This window comes from Leuciscus leuciscus (genome assembly GCF_965113295.1).
Source record: "Leuciscus leuciscus genome assembly, chromosome: 7".
NCBI lineage: Eukaryota > Metazoa > Chordata > Actinopteri > Cypriniformes > Leuciscidae > Leuciscus > Leuciscus leuciscus.
In genome coordinates, this window is record NC_138731.1 from 38117387 (window position 1) to 38135969 (window position 18583).

The window sequence follows — 18583 nt, forward strand, 5'->3', positions numbered from 1 at the left end:
TATATCAGCGGCCGATATATCGTGCACCACTAAACTGAATAGTTGTTCTTACCTCTCCTGCAGACAGAATGCTACACTCTAAAAGTTGATAATTTACTCAGATTTGTTTTTCCTGTTATAGTTCATGTTAAAAAAAGCTTTTGAAGAATACACCGTTGTACAAATGCTTGTAATGTTAAGTATACTGTGAAAAATGATTCTTATGAATTTCTTAAACACCTGATGAATTTATTTTAAAATTCTGCAGTTTGTCCTCAAATAAAAAGAACATATGTTAAATTACACTGTGTTCATTGTTGTTTAACCAAACTTTAATGTTTTCTGAAAATACAATGTCTTTCCTATTAACCCACGTCCAAATAACAATATAATACTATACAATATTTTTTTCAGGGAAGGCATAAACCAACCATATATATATATATATACATACCAACCACAATATAGCTTCACTGCAGATGTACACAGTAGTGTAGAAAAGAAATGACCAGTATTACTATAATACTGTTCCCCCTCTGCAATACTGGTCACTTCTTTTCTACACTACTGTGTACATCTGCAGTGAAGCTATATTGTAATTTAGTTGCTCAAATGCTCAGTACTAGTACCTAGCAGTGGTAACAGTAGTGGGTTGGTGTTTGTATATCAGTTCTAACACTGCTATTATGAGGTATCACCATATGTCATCATTCTGTTTTCTTTAGATTAGAAGATTATATGATATCAAGGGGAATGTCTATACTTAAAAATCCTGGGTGTTGTGACACTGTTTTTGCTTTTAGATCAACAAATAATAACCCAAAATGATTGTCTTGATAATGTCATGCAAAGACTTTTTTTTCCTGTCCTGGACTCGGTCTTGATTCGGACTCGAACCTCTTTGGACTCGGACTTGACTTGGACTCGACTAGTCCTGGTCTTGGACTCGTCTTGGACTCGACAAAGGTGGTCTTTACTACATTCTCTGTTCAAGTTAAGTAATTAATTCATTTCTAACCAAATTTTACAAGAATGTCCATTCCATGCGTCTCTGGACGTATTTCCAGTGGAATTTGTACCCAAGACGCGTCTGAGAAAGGTTGGCATTAATCTGTATTTCAATCTGTTAATGTTGTGTGTTCCATAAAACCGGTGAAGTTTTCATGTTATAACCGTTCTAGATTTAACTAAACCCAAAACCAGTAATACAACTTTTTTTCTAAAGGAAACCTACTGCAATAACATAGTCCATTTAACAAAGCATAAACAAATATTTAGCTCTGTTGTAATGTTAAGAACTCCACATTCAGTGTATGCTAATGTGTAGGGTACTTTATTGCAAAAAAATAAACATCTGGAATGGAATTCATATTTGCTTACTGATTACAGTATGAGTACAGGCAGTGCAAAAGAGCATACGGTTAGAAGATCACACACCAATACACAAACAATGATTAATAAGGTGAAGAATTGTAAATTCATATTTTAATATAAAATATTCTGTACATTACTACAGTGAATATAACATATAATCTAACTATATAACATGTAGAGTTCAGGTGTATATTTCCTTTGCTTCTGAATATGTTAACGGTAGTTGTTGAAGTTGCTCTTCAGTCTGAGTGGCATTTATGGGTCAGTTTTGGTTAAGATGATAAGAATCCTAAATGATGAATTGGAATTCAAATTTCAGATTTCATGCTTTGATGACAAAACCTGCTGTAGTGCGGGTATGCTGGAGCTTTGCTTGTGGAGAAAGGTCTCTTTAAGTGGTGGTGAAAGCTGTCTGTTAAGGTTAGGGGTTAGTTTCTGTTGTAGTAGCATTCACCTTTCAGCACGCCACCTTTCGTTCCGTACATCCCTCGACCTGCAGCTTCCCCTGTCTCTGTCTCTGTGCTGGGGGTGTTGCTGTACCACAGTAATGACACATGAGGATGGAGGCTTTCCGTGGTGCTTTGTTAAAAGTTTTTGATGAGTTACGTTAAATGCTTTAAAAATGTAGTAATGATATGTAATGATTGAAATGTAATGATGATTTGTTTTGTAATTGGCTCTTTATTTTTACCTAATTCAGAGGGACATAAAGAGGTGTTGGTGCATTGGTTGCCTTGTCCATCCTGGTAAGAATAAGTAAACCTACATGGCAACTTAATTCACCTTTGTACATTTCTCATTTATTGATTGTTGTTTTTACTTTTTTCCCAGTAAGAGGACATGGCCACACACCTGGCAGCCTGAAGATCATGTTCAAATTACTCTCACTCAATGTTAAGTACATTACCGGTACATGAAGACAGTCTTTTGTTTGTATGTTTGTTTTTGAACCACAGTTTCTGTTATAGTGGACAAATAAAGGTTTGTGTTTTCACTATGTCCAATTACATCTTTTGACCTTTAAAAAAACACCACATTTGTATGCCTGAAATATCCAGGAGCTGGAGCTAATCCCAGCTAGCACAGGCCAAAGGTAGAAAATCCCCCTGAACAGGTGACCAGTCTGTCACAGAGATGACACACACAATATAGCCTCTAGTTCCTGATTAACTATACCTGCATGTGCGGAGGACACTGGTGAAACCCACAGCAACACTGGGGAAACTATCAATCAGGAAATATGAAGTCATTTGTAGTCTTACAATGTAAGCCCATTGTGTGTGTACAGTATAATATATATATACTGTATATACTTGTCTATTCAGTAAATATATGGATATGAACAACCATATTCTCTCTAGACTAGAGGCTAGATGTACAAGGTATATTATATTAGCACATAGACACAGATTGCTCCAAATGGGCCCAGTGAGTTGAGTCTAGAGAAAGTGAAGAACCACTACTGCATTAATGCATAAGAACATTTGGTAAATACCATAGTAGAATGATCAAATATTTACCCTTGTATAGTCAAACAATGCTTTTAATAATACAAAACAGAGAAGTTTTTCAAATAATAGTGCTTACACATCCCTTCTGATCAAATTCAATTGGGTGAGAAAAAGTTATAATATATATTTAAGATGAGAGAAATTGTGGGAGGAAATAACTGTTTTGTAAAAATATTATTTGCAGTCTTATAACATTGTATATATATGTTATTTTAGTTTTTATATATGCTCATTACATATATGCTCATTATAGTTCAGCTGGTGAGATAATAATGGAAAGGTTGAAGGGTCCATTTCCAGGAAACACAGAAGTGATTAAATGTATACCTTTAATACACTATAGATACACTAAATATTACAGAAGCACTTTGGTCAAGAAATACTGCAACGCTTTAATAATTTTCAGACTATTTTTTTTGTAAGCAAAGAAAAAAAAAGTTTCACTGTAATCAACAAATCTTTTGCTGCATCAGGTTAAACCCACAATGCAATCTGTCGTTTTAGTTTGATATTTAATGGGGGCAAATTTAGCAAGTTTATAGTTAACAGGGTAGCAATTGTGAACAATTTTAATAGAGAATTTAACCTTAATTTGGATTTCTTCACCACTACTACTAACCGGTTGGATGACGCATTAGTGATACTGAAAGCTGATTGGCCTTGATGGTTATATTTGCGGAAAAGGGCCAATTTAATTAATTTATATGATGTCCGATTTATTCTCCCTTGTGGCATTTTCCACGGGTTTTAATAATAAAACTGGTCTGAAAGAATGAATATCATATTAAAGAAAACGTCAACATTAAATTTTAATAAATCAGAGTCGATGTGCGCGTGCGTGATTCGAATTTTAGTTGCTAATGGTGACGCATTTTATGAATTCTGCAATCTGCATGTATCCGCACTTCACGATCGACCGCTGTCTGTTGGTTGAGAGACGAGGAGAATTAACAGACTTTTGCTGAGACTTTTCTGACACAAAACTTGATCTTTCGAAGCTATTTTCTGGATTTCTGAGGAGACTTTTATTCTAGAAGGACATCGGGGGATATATCCTTTATATAGAGTTACATTTTATTTAATTACACGTTATATAATTTCTGAGAATATTTTTATTTGTTTGTTTGATATTTTTTTCAGGGGTGTTTTTCTGAGGAGATTTCTATTTTATTGTATTTTGTTGTGTCGTGTTGTGTTTTGTTGTGTTTTGTTGTGTTGATTGTATTGCAGTTTGGAGGAGGATAACTTATCGATGGCTCGCATGATGGGCGAAGGAGGTGAGTGCTTTAATTGTTCATTTATGGTTTATGGTATGATGTTGTACAATGACTGACTAACGTTACATTAATTTGAAGAACCCATTTGATCACATTTATTTGATTCCTTGCATGCGAAATAAAGTTTTGAATTTGAGTGACTTAACTGAAGTAAAAATGTGTAATTGACCACAGACATTGATTACTGATTATTATTATTAAAATATAACTAACTATGTGATATGTGAAATATCCATCCTAAGATCACTCCAGATCCAGGAGAGCTGCTTTCCCTCAGACGGCTGCTGGTCAGGAGGTTTGGAGACCCGATTCTGATGACCGTGATCAGGATCCGCTGCCCCGAGATGGACAAAGTAAGTTACACAATTTCCTTACTTGAGTGAAAGTAAGTTACAGATACTACTGGTCAAATATTACTCAGTTACAAGTAAAAGTTGAAAAGACTGATTTTTACTCAAGTAAAAGTACAGAAGTACTTGTTTTTAAAAGTACTTAAGTATCAAAAGTAAATTAATGTCAATGCATTGTTTTATTATTGTTGTTTGTAATACTTACAGTACCTTATGCCTCTGAATCTATGCCTGCCTGCCCTCATATCAATATTAAATTTCCTGTAGTGGGATTGAATGAGATATTGAATAAGTGCTCTCAATAACGTCCACAATAGTTTCGGACACCCTGTTTCGGGCTGTTCCCTCAAATAGTGCCCTATTTAAAGTTTTTTGGCTTTTAGTATGAATATGTCAGCCACTGTTATAAGCTAGTGTGCTCCAAAACAATGACATTTAGAAGACCAAACCAAACATTGAAAATGAAAATCAGATTGATGTCAGAATCCAACTACTTTCTACTCAAGGACCTTGACAGAAATGTAGTGGAGTAAAAAGTACGATACTTGTCTTTCAAATGTAGTGAAGTTAAAGTAAAATGTTTCCAGAAAAAATAATACTCAAGTAAAGTACAGATGCTCAAAAAGTGTACATAAGTACAGTACTCAAATAAATGTGCTTTGTTACTGTCCACCTCTGCCGCTGCCAGACCCGACCCAGACACAGAGTCAGGATCTTCCTGGATATCTGAGTTTTCTGTTTCTGTGTCCACAGGTCAGGCTCACGGGACGAAGGCGAAGCAGAACCCAGATGATGGACGTCCGTCCACTTCATCTAAACACTCTCGCAGAGGTCAGAATAGGCTTTTAATAAAGAAGTAATGGCTTAGTTTGTATTTCTATTTTCAATGGCTGATTTGTCAACTAAACCAACTAAAGTAATGGTAACACTTTATTTTGATGGTCCCTTTTGAACATTCTGTCGACTATAAGTAACTTTGCAACTACAGATGGGTCTAATAGTTGTTTTCATTTGTTTTTTCTTCATTTCAGAAAAAGCTCCAAAACGTTGGAAGAGGCCTGATTGTTTCCTCAGGTTCTGGAAGGCTTTTAAGGCTGTTTTCTGCTGCTGTTCCAGTAGTGCTGTGGATGTTGTGGAGCCTTTTATTCCTCCAGCAGATCCTGTTCCTGAACCGTCATCACCCGCTTCAGATCACTCCGGCGTCAAGCCAAATAATGGTAAATCATTATTTCTCCAACATTATTTTAAACAGTATTATCTTGTTTTCCACTCAAAATAAGGCTTGTTTTTACAGAATATTAAAATTATTTCCCCCATTATAATATTATTTTCTTATTCGAACCCTAACAGTCTACTAATACTCTACTAATGAGAGTTAGTAGACATTTAAGACATGTAGAATGTCTTAAAGGGATCAAAATAAAGTGAAACCAAAGTAACAATTTGATGTGACCACTGACATTGATCATTAATATTATAAAAAACAAAAACAGTTTTTGATGTCTGAAATGTTCCATCCTCAGGCAGCTCTAGATCCTGGAGAACTGCTTCCAGAAATTCTTCTCTGTGCTTCACGTCATCCTCATCTTGGTCCCTCCCTGAGACCAATGTCGAGAGGATGTGTAGAGACCCGTGGAGTCTGAGCAGCCGAGGCTCGTACTGCGCCGAGGGGAGCTGGAGTGGCGATGGATCGGAGAACCCAAACCAACAGGGTTTGTCCAGGTCCGACAGCCTCGAATGGTTTCTGTGTCCTCCGCTGCCGGGTCAAGTTCCTGTCGAGCCAACAGAGACATCAACTGGCCGAACTGCTCAGGGTGCCGTGGGGGCTTCTCCTGTGAACAAGAGCTCAACAAGTGAGACTGAAATAAGGCTGGGCAGTGCAAAGTCTACAGATAGAGATTTTGCTATTTCATGCATAACTGAGTCAAGTTAAAACAATACAAATAACAATAAAACAATGGATCTAGCAAGCTAATAATTGTCTCATATTTTTCTGTTTGTTTTTCAGAGTCCTTTGAGTCTCTCTATAAAGTGAAAAAGATGATTGGATCCGGAGGATATGGCAGAGTGTTCCTGGGAACACGCAAATTTGATTGCAAAAAGGTAAATCTTACTGAATTGTACAAACATTTTGCTATTGCGTGCATCAAAACACATTTAAAACAATTTACAGATGGTTTAATAAGATGTTTTTTTTGTGTGTGTGCAGGTTGCCATCAAGCGGATGCGCAAAATTGACAACGATCTTTATCTTAATATTGTAAGTTGGCCAAAACCTGAATGTGTATGGAGTTGTTTAAGTGCAGATTACTGTAGTTAATACACCCGTAGGAAGCATTAGGTGTAAATGTGATCAACAAATAAGCCTAGAGGCACCAAATAACTTTGAGCTGAAAAGGCTCTTTTGAACGCATCTAAAAAGATCAAAGAATAGTACATTTCAAAATGATGTTTTCTTCAGATTTTTACCCAGCTAACCTTCTGTCTGCTTCTTCTCTCTAGCCTGGGAATCCCGAACCTCTCGTTACAGAAGTGGCGCTGCTGCTGATGATGAGGCGAGAATCCATAAGCCCCTTCGTCATACAACTGTACCAGTGGTTTGAAGATCCTAGAGGATTCACTCTGGTTATGGAGTATCCGGAGCCCTGCGAGAGATTGCTGGACTCGATCACTTGTCAACCTTGGAATGACTGGTTCTCACAGGTCGTCATGAGACAGGCTGTGCGGGCAGTGCAACACTGCATCCATCGTGGGGTTTTCCATAATGACATTCATTCACAGAATTTCCTGATAAAGAAAGACACGCTAGAACTCAAGCTGATAGACTTTGGCTGCGGTCAGCTATTTAGTAGTGAAGGCTACGAGAGCAACATATACAGGGGTAAGCATTTTGGGAGTGTGGAAACCTGAAGCTAGTGACTTACTAATTATTTAATGATGCTTAAAAAAAAAAAAGCTCAATGATGTGCAAATGTGTTTCTTACAGGAGCTGCGGATTACTGCCCACCTGAAGTCTTGACAGAACCTCGATTCCACGCCGTCCCAGCAAACGTCTGGTCTCTAGGAGTGTTGCTGTACGAGTTGTCGAACGAATGTCTTCCTTTTCTTGATAGAACGGAAATCACACAAGCTAAAGTGACATTTCAGAACCGCAACTTATCCAAAAGTGAGTGAATAATGATGATAACATTGATAAACACACACATAAAGCAAACGATTTGTACAGAAAGTTTAGCTCAACGTATAGCGAAAATGCCAGGTCACATGGTCATGACTAACCAGCTCTCTCCTTATTAAAATGTGTACAGACTGCAGGGATCTGATTGGACAGTGTTTAGCCCGGGATCCAGCTGAACGCCCCAGCTTTGAGCAGATGTTACAACATCAATGGTTTGATCGTGATCTACACTAGACTGGAGAAGTTGAGGAGATTCACTCGATCAGTTTCAGGTGTGTGGAAGTAGGATTATTATCTTTTGTCTTAGATTCTGGATTATTTGTAGTGAGATTTTCAAATTTGTGTTCATTGTAATGTTCTTGTTATAGTCAAATCACCTTCATTTATATAGCGCTTGATACTATACAGATTGTTTTAAAGCGGCATCCCTGTAGTAAACAGGAAAATTACAGAATCAGTAAACCAAACAGAATTCAATTCTGTTCTAGCTCTAAAAAAACATTCATGAGTTGACTTGTTCTTATACTCTTTGTTTTGGATAGGAAATATCACACTTGCTGAGAGCTCTGAGCTGGAGACTTGACCCGAAGCCAGAAGTCCAACACCAACCTGACAGAAACTCAGAGCCTGTCCACGTCTGAGCAGGTTTGGGAAGGTTGGGAAAACACACCCCTTTTACTGTGTTTTAGTTTACCGACCTCCTGGTCCTGCACGTACATTTCTTGATGATTTCTCTGAGTTTTTAACGTCTATCATCAAACTAGATCGCGTTTTAGTCCTTGGGGACTTTAATTTGCATATTGACGATCCCTCTTGTTCGACTGCAGCTGAACTGTTGACTATTATGGACTCTTTCAATTTGTACAGCATGTATCCGGCCCCACGCATAAAAAAAGCCACACGTTAGGTTTGGTTTTCTCTTGTGGCCTAAACATTGATAAACTGAGTGTTGAAGGATTTCAAATTAGTGACCATTGTTGTATTTCTTTTAATTTGTCACTTACCATGATGCCTACTGTCTGTAATGTTGTAACACAAAAACGCATCATTAGTGAGACAACACTTAGTGATTTCTCTGCCTCTTTTGACTCTCGCTCTATTGTTGAATGTGATGATGTTGATTCATTTGTGCAAAGTTTCAACAACCACTGTCTTTCCGTTTTGGATATGGTAGCGCCTGTTAAAAAGATGATAACATTTGTAGTTTTAGGAGAAAATGACAGAGCGTCTGTGGAAAAGCCACTAAATTAGAGGTACACAGACTCCATTTAAAAGACATGATGCTGGATCTGAATGAATTGATAAAGCAGGCTCGCTCAGCTTATTTTTCTAATCTTGTGTCAGGAAATAAGAAAAATCCAAAAGTCTTGTTTGACACCATTGAAAATTTTACTGCACCTTCGGCTCCTCTTGTGCCTGTGTACACACATGAGGACTGTAACAACTTTTTGTCGACTGAGCAGAATTGTGTTTATTTTGTTTAACGTGTTTATATTTTATTTAACATTTGTATCTCTTGAATTGAAATGTTGCATGTATATTTGTAATAAATGTTAAAGAAAATCGTAAATTCCAACTTTTTCAGTTGGACTTGTTTTGGGATCCTTTATTAATTTGGATGTATTTTTTTATTATTAATATGGATTTATTATTATGTAACAATAACAAATACAAAACAAGACAAAACAGTAACAAACAATAATAGAATACAAATTAAATGAAAACAATATCACAGGCAGACATTTATGTATATTGTGACATTTGTTAAACACTATTTATGATGGTTTATTTGTCCATCCTTGGTTGTCAGTGATATATTGACTCACTCACTCACTCATCGCCATCTACTGGTGTAATGATGGAACAGAGAGGAGAAGAAATCAGGAAAGGACTCTGAAATATGAGTGTTTTTGGTGCTAAACAGACACTGAAGAGGACATAACTGGACAACACTATTATATCACATAATAAACTATTATCTTAAGTCATTAGTGCAGTTCATGATAAGAATCATATTAATAAAAATAAGAGTTACACAACTGGCTACTCGTGCCCGTATCAGAGCATTTTGACGAGTACACAAGCGCAGTATCAGGCCCCATATCGGTATTGGTGCATCCCTAGTTATAGTCATAAATAAATACATAGCCGCTTTTGCAAAGTGGACTGTGTACATTCACTTGTTTGAGTCTGTGTTGTGCCTCAATCCTATTCCATCTCTTTCAACACTACTTTCCTGTCTATGCTCCACTTTCCTATAAAATGAAGACAAACGGTCCAAAAGAATAATAAAAGAATGAATAAATCACTGTGCCATAATTAAACAAGACACACTGAAACTTCTGAATAAAGACAAGGACAAAATTTTGTGCTGAGAACATGCTTTATTGAATCATTTATACTCAAGGAGGTTGCATATATAGATAATTCTACAATTCTACATAAAATCAAACCAAAGTGCAGGGCATTAAGATACTAAACTGTTTCTTTCTCATTGCACAGCAGGTGGTGTTACTGCGGCACACTTTCTTGATATTTGCCCAACAAGTGACATGGTGAATTCTAAAGCTAACACGCAAACACACAATGCTTCAAAGCAAACCTCCAAGAGGAGGCTCTGTTTCTGCAAGGAAGTACAAGATATACTTCCGTTATTGGCCAGGAGATGTTCATTTTGAAAGTTTATTCAAGCAGTCCCTTGCCAGAAAAAGAGCACATTAAAAATTTTTGCTCATAAAGTGCAGGCCGCTCGCACCTTGAGCATGTCATTAAAATGGTGGTATGACATAGTCAGTCAGAACACAAGGCCTAGTTGCCCTGCTTACATGAGGGTAAAATGCAAACAACACTCAAGGCCTTACGTTCAAGTAACAATGCATAAGAGTATGGTTATAATATCACTGCACGTGTAAACATGCAATCATAACTTAGTCTCTCAGATTTAGTGTAACGTCAACAGGGAGCCTCTCTACCTGTTGAGGCAATCTTAAGACTTCAACTTATTGTTGAGGCACAGAGTTTAGTTTCAGGTTTATCAGGGTATTCGTTCCATGTGAAACTTTCTCCTGATAAACATTTAGTTCCATTTGTTTCAGTTAATATTGTTATAAATAACAATTCATACATTTTCCATAACCGTTAAATTCGGCTATATACATTATGTACATGTCACAGAAAATTGGATCAAAAATCCTAAGTCATAATTATCCAATATGGCACATTTTATAATACTTTAGACTTAAGTCTAGATTGGCATAAATTAATGTCAGGTTTGGTATAAAAATAGTTTATATTTACAGGAACAGATATCCAGGTAACTTATCAAGATTTTTTTTCATTTCATTTAAAAAATACAAAGTTGCTTAATGAAGAAAGGGTTGGGGGTATAAATTAAGGCTTTACTTTGATCGAATACTGATGTTAACAGTTGCCATGTCAGATCCATGCTCATTGGAAAGTTTGAGTGTGTATGCCCCAGCATCACTCTCTTTCACACCAGTGATGATGAGTGTGGTCAGGTCTTCTGTGGTGTCAATATGGAACCTGCTACTTTCTTCCTCACCAGGCAGTTTCTTTCCACTGCGTGACCACTCAATACGAGGTGCTGGCTCTCCAGAGAAAGCACAGGCCACCGTTAGAACCTTTCCAGTTTCAATGCTGATATCTTCAGGAAGAGCTTCAATTCTTGGAGCTAAGCCTTTAAAATATAAATGTATTTAAAATTATATTATTATTAATATAATATATATAAAAAAATATATATTATTATATAATATTATATAATAATATTACAGCATTATTTGACAAATTCTTAAGCATGTTTGTAATTAAACTGCTCCTTACCTTGAGCACTGTGGAGGGCTGCTCTAACTGAGGATTCTTCAACATGTGAATGACTTGACATTATACTGCTTGAGCTCATTGCATATACTGACTCTGATGTCATAGAGGATAAGCTAGACATCGACATAGTTTCAAATTTCATCTCAGCCATTGAGGAGCTGCTGAAGGATGCTTCTTGCATTGTGCTCTCCATGTGGATGGATTTTGAAGTAAAACTTTCATGCATGCCGCTAACAGCAGCACTTTCCTTCTTAAGAATCATTTCACTTCCCCCATGTATTTGGGAAGACACAGATTCTGGAAAAGAAGACAAAGGATTGGCATTAAGGAGAATGGGCATCAAGACTTTAAATGGATAAGAATTTAATAATATTTATGGGAAATAAAATTTACCTTGAACAACCTTATGTGTAGCCACAAATGCAGTTACTTTTGTGTAGATTGCTTGAAACACTTGACCAAGAAATGAGAATGATGTTCTTGACATTGCTCCTCCTTCACTTATGATTTCACAGGAGTATTCCCCTTGGTCACTCTCAGAAACATCAGATATATAGAGACAGCAAGTTCCATCTGCAGATGAATGAATCTGGTAGTGACTACTCTGACTGAGTTTTCTGCTGTCCTTGTACCACACAACTTCTCTTACTGAGCTCTCAGCAACAAACATCATCTTAATTTTGTCTTCATAAGCTTCAGCTTTGAGTTGCTGAATGATCTTTGGTGGTGCTTCCTTTGATGGGGTTGGGGATTTCACTGTAAGTGGAGATTTAACTCTTTTAGGTGACATGATCGGCTCAGGAGATTTGACTCTTGGTGGGGATTTAGCTCTCTGAGGTTCAGGAGACTTAAGGCCTGTAGGGGATTTAACTCTCAGAGGGGAGGCAACTGGCTCAGGAGACTTAACAGGAGGTGGAGATTTTACCCTGGCAGGTGAAGCTACTGGCTCAGGAGACTTCAGAGCTGTTGGAGACTTTACTCTTTGAGGGGTGGTTGGTTCAGGAGACTTAATAAGAGGTGGAGACTTTACCCTCTGAAGAGAGCCAACTGGCTCTGGTGACTTCACTCTGAATGGGGATTTGATACCCTCTGGAGATTTAATTCGAGGTTCAGGAGATTTCACACCAGTGGGTTCTGGTGATTTAATTTGGGGTTCCAGAGACTTTACTGAGGGCACAGGAGATTTTAATGAAGGCTCTGGAGATTTAACTGAGGGTACAGGGGATTTCACTAAAGGTTCTGGAGACTTTATTGATGGCACTGGGGATTTCACAGAGGGCTCTGGAGACTTTGCTGATGGCACTGGGGATTTCACAGAGGGCTCTGGAGACTTTACTAATGGCACTGGAGATGCGACTGATGGCACTGGAGATTTAACTGATGGCACTGGAGATGTCACTGAAGGTTCTAGTGACTTCACTTGTGTAGGTGTAACTTCCTCTTCAAGTATTGGTTTGTGAATAGTCAATGTAAACCTTGCCTCTTGCTTTCCTTCCGAATTTTCTACTACTACAGTATAGCTGCCTTCATCAGAAAACTCAACTGATGAAATTTCAAAAGCAGACTTATACTGTGTTGTAGACACATGAATACGGTGTGAAGAGACAATTGTTCTTCCCTCATGCATCCATGTGACACATGGTGCTGGCTCTCCATCAATATCACAGACAAATCGTGCAGAGTCACCCTCAGATACAGTCAGAGACTGTGGTTTTGTGAGTATTTTGGCTGAAAGAGTAGCTTTAACTTTCTTTACTGATACTTCAGCAGTTGTTTTTTCTGATTCTTTTATCTTTGATTCGGATGACACATGTTTTTCAGATGTTGTATGTATTTCAGAAGATGAATATGAAGCTGATGATAGGTATTCAGTGGATGCATATCTAATTGGAGATGATGCAAGCTTCTGAGATTCATATTTTTCAAAGGCAGAAACTTCACGTCTATCAGTTAGTTTTGTTTTGGTTTCTTTGATCTCCAAATGAGTTCTTGAGGCAGAGGAAGCTCTGATTGTTGTTGAATGATAATAATCAGTTTTTGTTATATCAGGTACAAATGATGTCGGAGCCTCTTCGTCTCTACGTCTTGAGGAGTATGTAGTAAACTCTCCACCTGAAACATCAAGAGTTCCATAGTCTGATGCCTCACCCTTTGAATTTGTGCAGACAACACGATATGTGCCACTGTCTTCTGCCTGACAGTCATTAATTTGGAGAGATAGAACTCCACTCATATTTGTGAACTGGTATTTGCTGCTCTCTTGTATTTGTTGTCCATTATGGAACCACTGGATATCAGCATCTGGCTTTGATTGAACATTCAAAGTGAATTTAGTGTTTTGACCACATGGTACACGGTGAGAACGGATTCTTACTGTGATACGTGGAGAATGGTCAAGACTGAAGGGTTGCTGAGTCACAACCTGGTACTTGCGCTCAGATTTGAGTGCTGCTTTTCTTGCTTCATATCTAGACATGATGTCAAATCTTGCAGACCTTTCAAATCTAGAGGAGGATCTGGAAGATCTTCTCTCAGTGGATACAGGACTTGGTGATCGAGGGCGTGTTCTCTCAGGGGTGGGTGATCTTCTTTCAATGAGTTCGACTTCAGCCTCTGTTGAGATGCGTGCACGGGGTTTTCTGACGAGCTCAGAGACAGGACGCATCAGTTCAATGTATGTTGGAGACAAGGATCTCCTCCTTCTCAAGAAATATGAAATGGGAGGAGGAGAGCTTCGAGCTTGCTCAGTTTTTGTTACATGTATGGTCTCTTCTACACGTCTCATTTCAGCTTTGTGAACAGGTTTTGGTGAGGCACGACGCAGTGCAGACAGCTCAAAGCGTACAGGGCTTCCACTGGGTGGGGAGGCAGAGAAGCCAAGTTCTAGTTCTTCTTCAAGCTCTTGCCTCTCTTTTTCAGTTCTCTTTATTGTCAGATAGTCCTCACCCTCGAGGAGCTCCTCATCGGAAAGATCTCCTAGTGAGCGTCTTCTCAGTCTGAATGATGCCTCAGATTCTGGGGATGGTGATCGCCTTGCTGGTCGAACAGTCTCTAAATCATCTTGCGTAAGTTTTGGAATGCGCCACTTTGGTCTGTACTGATCACTTATTCTAGGCAGTGGCATGACATAAAATTGCTCCCATCTGGAAAGACGAATACGTCTCTGTCTCTTCTGAACAATTCTTTCCATTCTCTCAGGAATCTCATATTGGTCACGCAGTTTCCTGTACCATTTCATGTCAGATAATGGCACAAAGTGTTTGATCAAGTTATCTTCACCAAGAACAGTTGGATCATGTGCACGAGCTTCAGGGATTTCGTAAGGCATACGCATCTTCTTATCTTCTTCTTTTATTTTCTTTATTTCTTGATCCTCTTTATCAGAGATGTCAAACTCACCCTGCACATTCTTGGTGCTCACTGCAGGTTTATATAATTCAGCAGCTTCCTTCAAAGCCTCCTGTGCTACAGGATTGAGTGTAACAACCTCTGCGGTTGAGAACTGTTGTGCCATTTTCAGTGTCTTTTCTATTTGGTTTCTAACATATTTCTGCCTCTCTTCCTCACTCTTGAACTCCCTCCTTGTGTATGTCAGGCGTTCAACTTTGAGAGTAGCTTGACAACTTGCTGATCCAGCTGTATTTGTTGCAGTGACTCTGTATGTGCCTGAATCCTCTATGAGGGTTTCTCTGACATGTAGAACATGATAGTCTACGTCCTCTAGAACGACTTCAACTTGTGGTCTGAACTCAAGAGGTTTGCCATTTTTCTCCCATTTCAGAGTTGGTGCTGGGGTTCCTGATACTCTCAAGTCAAAGCGAACACTTTGCCCCTCAACACACTCAATATTTGCTAAGAGACGTTTGAACATTGGTCTCATTGTGTCCTCGGCAAGTAAGTGTGGTGTCACAGTGAGACGAGCCTTGCAACTATCCTCACCAAACTTGTTGTTTGCTACAACAGTGTATTCAGCATCATCACTGAGGTCAAGATTGTGTATCATGAGTTGATAAAGACCCTTGTCACTTGTGAATGTGTATTTTTTAGGATCTGGTTTGATTCTGTGCCCAGCCTTTAACCATGTAACACTTGGCTCTGGATGGACTGTTATGGTTACACCAAAGCGTACATCTTCACCAATGTATGCTGCACGGTTGTATAATGGCAAAGTAAACTCTGGTGGCCTCTGCAAAATTTTGGTTTTGTCAATTCTACGCCTTGGTTTCTTGAGTGAGCGTCCCAGATAGTATTCACGGTAGGACCGAACAGTCTCAACAAACAACTCAGCATAGGCATTGTCCTCCCTGTCTTCACTGACAACCTTGCATCTATATAATCCATCATCACATTCTTCAATGTCTTTAACATAGATGCTAGCAACTCCATTAGCATAACTGATTTCATATTTGTGGCTTGCAATCAGTTTGCGGGACCCAAAGTACCAGGTCACTTCAGTGTTTCTATCATAGTTTTCAATGCAGCAAACAAACCTGACATGTCCTCCCTCTTCAGCAGATCCATGCATGACAGGACCCGCTCTCAAGCCTTGTTCAGGATGTCCAACTTTCACTCTACCAATGGAAACATTTCTCTGGTTTCTGTAGCCACCACCATAGGCAACACGTGCTACTGAAACAACAGTGCTCCATTCCTTTTTCACCAGGGATTGGTAGTATCTTCTGTGTCTCAAAGTCTTGATGACCTTTGAACGAATATGTTCCAATTTCATCTTGAGCCAAGGGTGCTCCAAAGCTTCGGAGGCAGTCATACGTAGCTTGCCGTCTTTAGTCAGGAGTCTGTCGACAAAGTCCATACCCTCAAGGCTGGTCTCTTTAAAGGCTTCACTATCAAACAAATACTCTGCATTTGAAATGTGCTCAACCATTTTCTGATGTGATTCAGCAGCAAATGGATTAAGTCCGCTAAGAAGGACATATGCAAGAACACCTACAGACCACATGTCAGTGGCAGTGGTTACAAAATCACTGTTGTGGATTTCAGGTGCATAGTACTCAGGGGCAGTGAACTGAATCCTGATGTTTTCTCCAGGTGTAAGCAACCTAGCTTGACCCATTTCAATTATCTTGATTGTATTGCTCTTCCTTGTGGAATAAACAATGTTATCAGGTCTGATATCAAAATGACAATAGTTGCGACTATGGAGGAACTTCAGGGCTCCACAGACTTGTCTCATATAACAAACGATTTCTTGCTCTGTGAGGTCAAAGTTTGTACCAAGGCGCTCAAAGATGTCCATACCAGACATGAATTCATATATCAGGACATATTCTTCCAGGCTATCAAAGGATTCATGAAGATACAGAATGTTTTTATGTCTTGCAATGTTAAGTGTCTCAATTTCTCTTGCAACCAGCTCTCTATCTGCATCTTTAACTTTGATAAATTTAGCCAAGAATGTCTTCTTAGAGCTAATTTCAATACAGCGATGGACAATGCCAAACTGTCCATTGCGTGCAAGTTCCTCAGAGATTGTGTAGAGAGTTGGCACAAGCTTGACTTTTGAATGTGGTGCCTCCTCCTTTGTAACCACTCTTGTTTCATCTACTTCTTCATCATAGTTTCGAATTGCTAACTTGTCTTCTTTTGTAGTCACAGGGTCCGTTGGCGCAGATGGATAACTCAAGCCAAATCGGTTTTCTGCAATCACACGGAACTGGTATTTTGTTTTGCCAAAGAGACTCATCACAGTGTATTGGGGCTCAGGAGTCTGAGCAACACGAATCCATCTGTCCCCAGTTGTAGGGCACTTTTCTATAATGTAATTGATAATTTCACTTCCTCCATCATTTCCAGGACTCCAAACGAGGGTGAGTGTGTCTCTGCTAATATCACTGACTTTAACATCCTTTGGTGGATCAGGGACATCAGCAACATCAAGTTCAACTGTCTGCTTATCCACGCCAAATCGATTTTTGGCACAAATTATGTAGTAGCCAGAATCCTTCCTTTGTACTCCCTTTTGGAACACCAGGGAGGTGAATGATCTTGTGAGAATGACTTGATGATAAGCTGTATTATTAATAATCTCTTGTCCCTTTTGCCATGTGACTATAGGATCAGGTTTTCCACTAATTGGAATCTTGATTGTAACCACTTCACCACGAATGGCATGAACAGCTCCCATGCCTTGGAGATGTAATGGTAAGTAAATTTTGGCAGGAACTAGAAAAAAAGAAGAAGTAAATGATAAGACAAAACTTAATATGGAATAGTACATTCTAAGCAGTCATGCAGAACGATAAACGTATAAAGATATTTTTTAAAAAGTACTTTGAATTGTTTTTGAGGTTGAATAACATGTTAAAAAACAAACCACCAGAAATACTTACCCTCAACCTCTAGGTTCATACTTGTGGAGATTGATCCAAGCTGGTTAGTAGCTCTAATTTGGTAAACAGCTGCATCATTCTCATCAGCATTGCTGATAACAAGTTGGAAGTAACCCCCCTTGAATTCTTGAACCTTTATTTTCTCTCCATCAGGGAAAATTTCTTTGCCGTTCTTGTACCATTTAACCACTGGCTTGGGATGTCCAATAACCTTTGTGACAAATGTGGCATTTGCCCTGTATTTGACACACATGTCCCTCAATTCTTCCTTGAAGAATGGGGCACGGAGAGCTGTATCTGATTTTGGAATGACTGGTTCTGAAATCTCACTCCAGTCACTCTCTCCACCAATATTTTCACATTTGACACGGAATTCATATTCGAAACCTTCAAGAAGGCCTTTAACAGTGTAAGATGTCTCGCGGATTTCTTCTGAAGTAACTGTAATCCATTTGTTCTGTTTCTTCTCTCTTTTTTCAAGGTAATAGTTCTTAATTTTGGCACCCCCATCACTGGCTGGTGCTTTCCAAGAAACAACACATGAATCCTTTGTTACAGAAGAAACAAATGGCTGTTGTGGGACTCCAGGTTTCTCTGTTTTAAAAATAAAGAGGATTACATTTAATGGATTTGACAATCTATCCTTTTGTGTTTCATGCTAATTTATTGTTTTATATATATATATATATATATATATTAGACTACTATTTAAAGACCACCA

The 18583-nt window shown here is 38.5% G+C and overlaps 1 protein-coding gene across 1 annotated transcript in view; it reads right to left on the reverse strand.

Moving 5' to 3' along the window:
- Positions 1-10033: 10033 nt before the first annotated feature.
- ttn.2 (titin, tandem duplicate 2) overlaps positions 10034-18583 on the reverse strand; it is a 174752-nt gene continuing 166202 nt past the window's right edge. The window contains exons 232-235 of the mRNA XM_082176625.1: positions 17863-18456; positions 11906-17695; positions 11513-11809; positions 10034-11366 (exon numbers count right to left, since the gene is read on the reverse strand). Of these exons, the coding sequence (XP_082032751.1) occupies positions 11068-11366; positions 11513-11809; positions 11906-17695; positions 17863-18456 (6980 nt within the window). The 3' untranslated portion in view covers positions 10034-11067. The remainder of the gene's footprint in view (positions 11367-11512; positions 11810-11905; positions 17696-17862; positions 18457-18583) is intronic.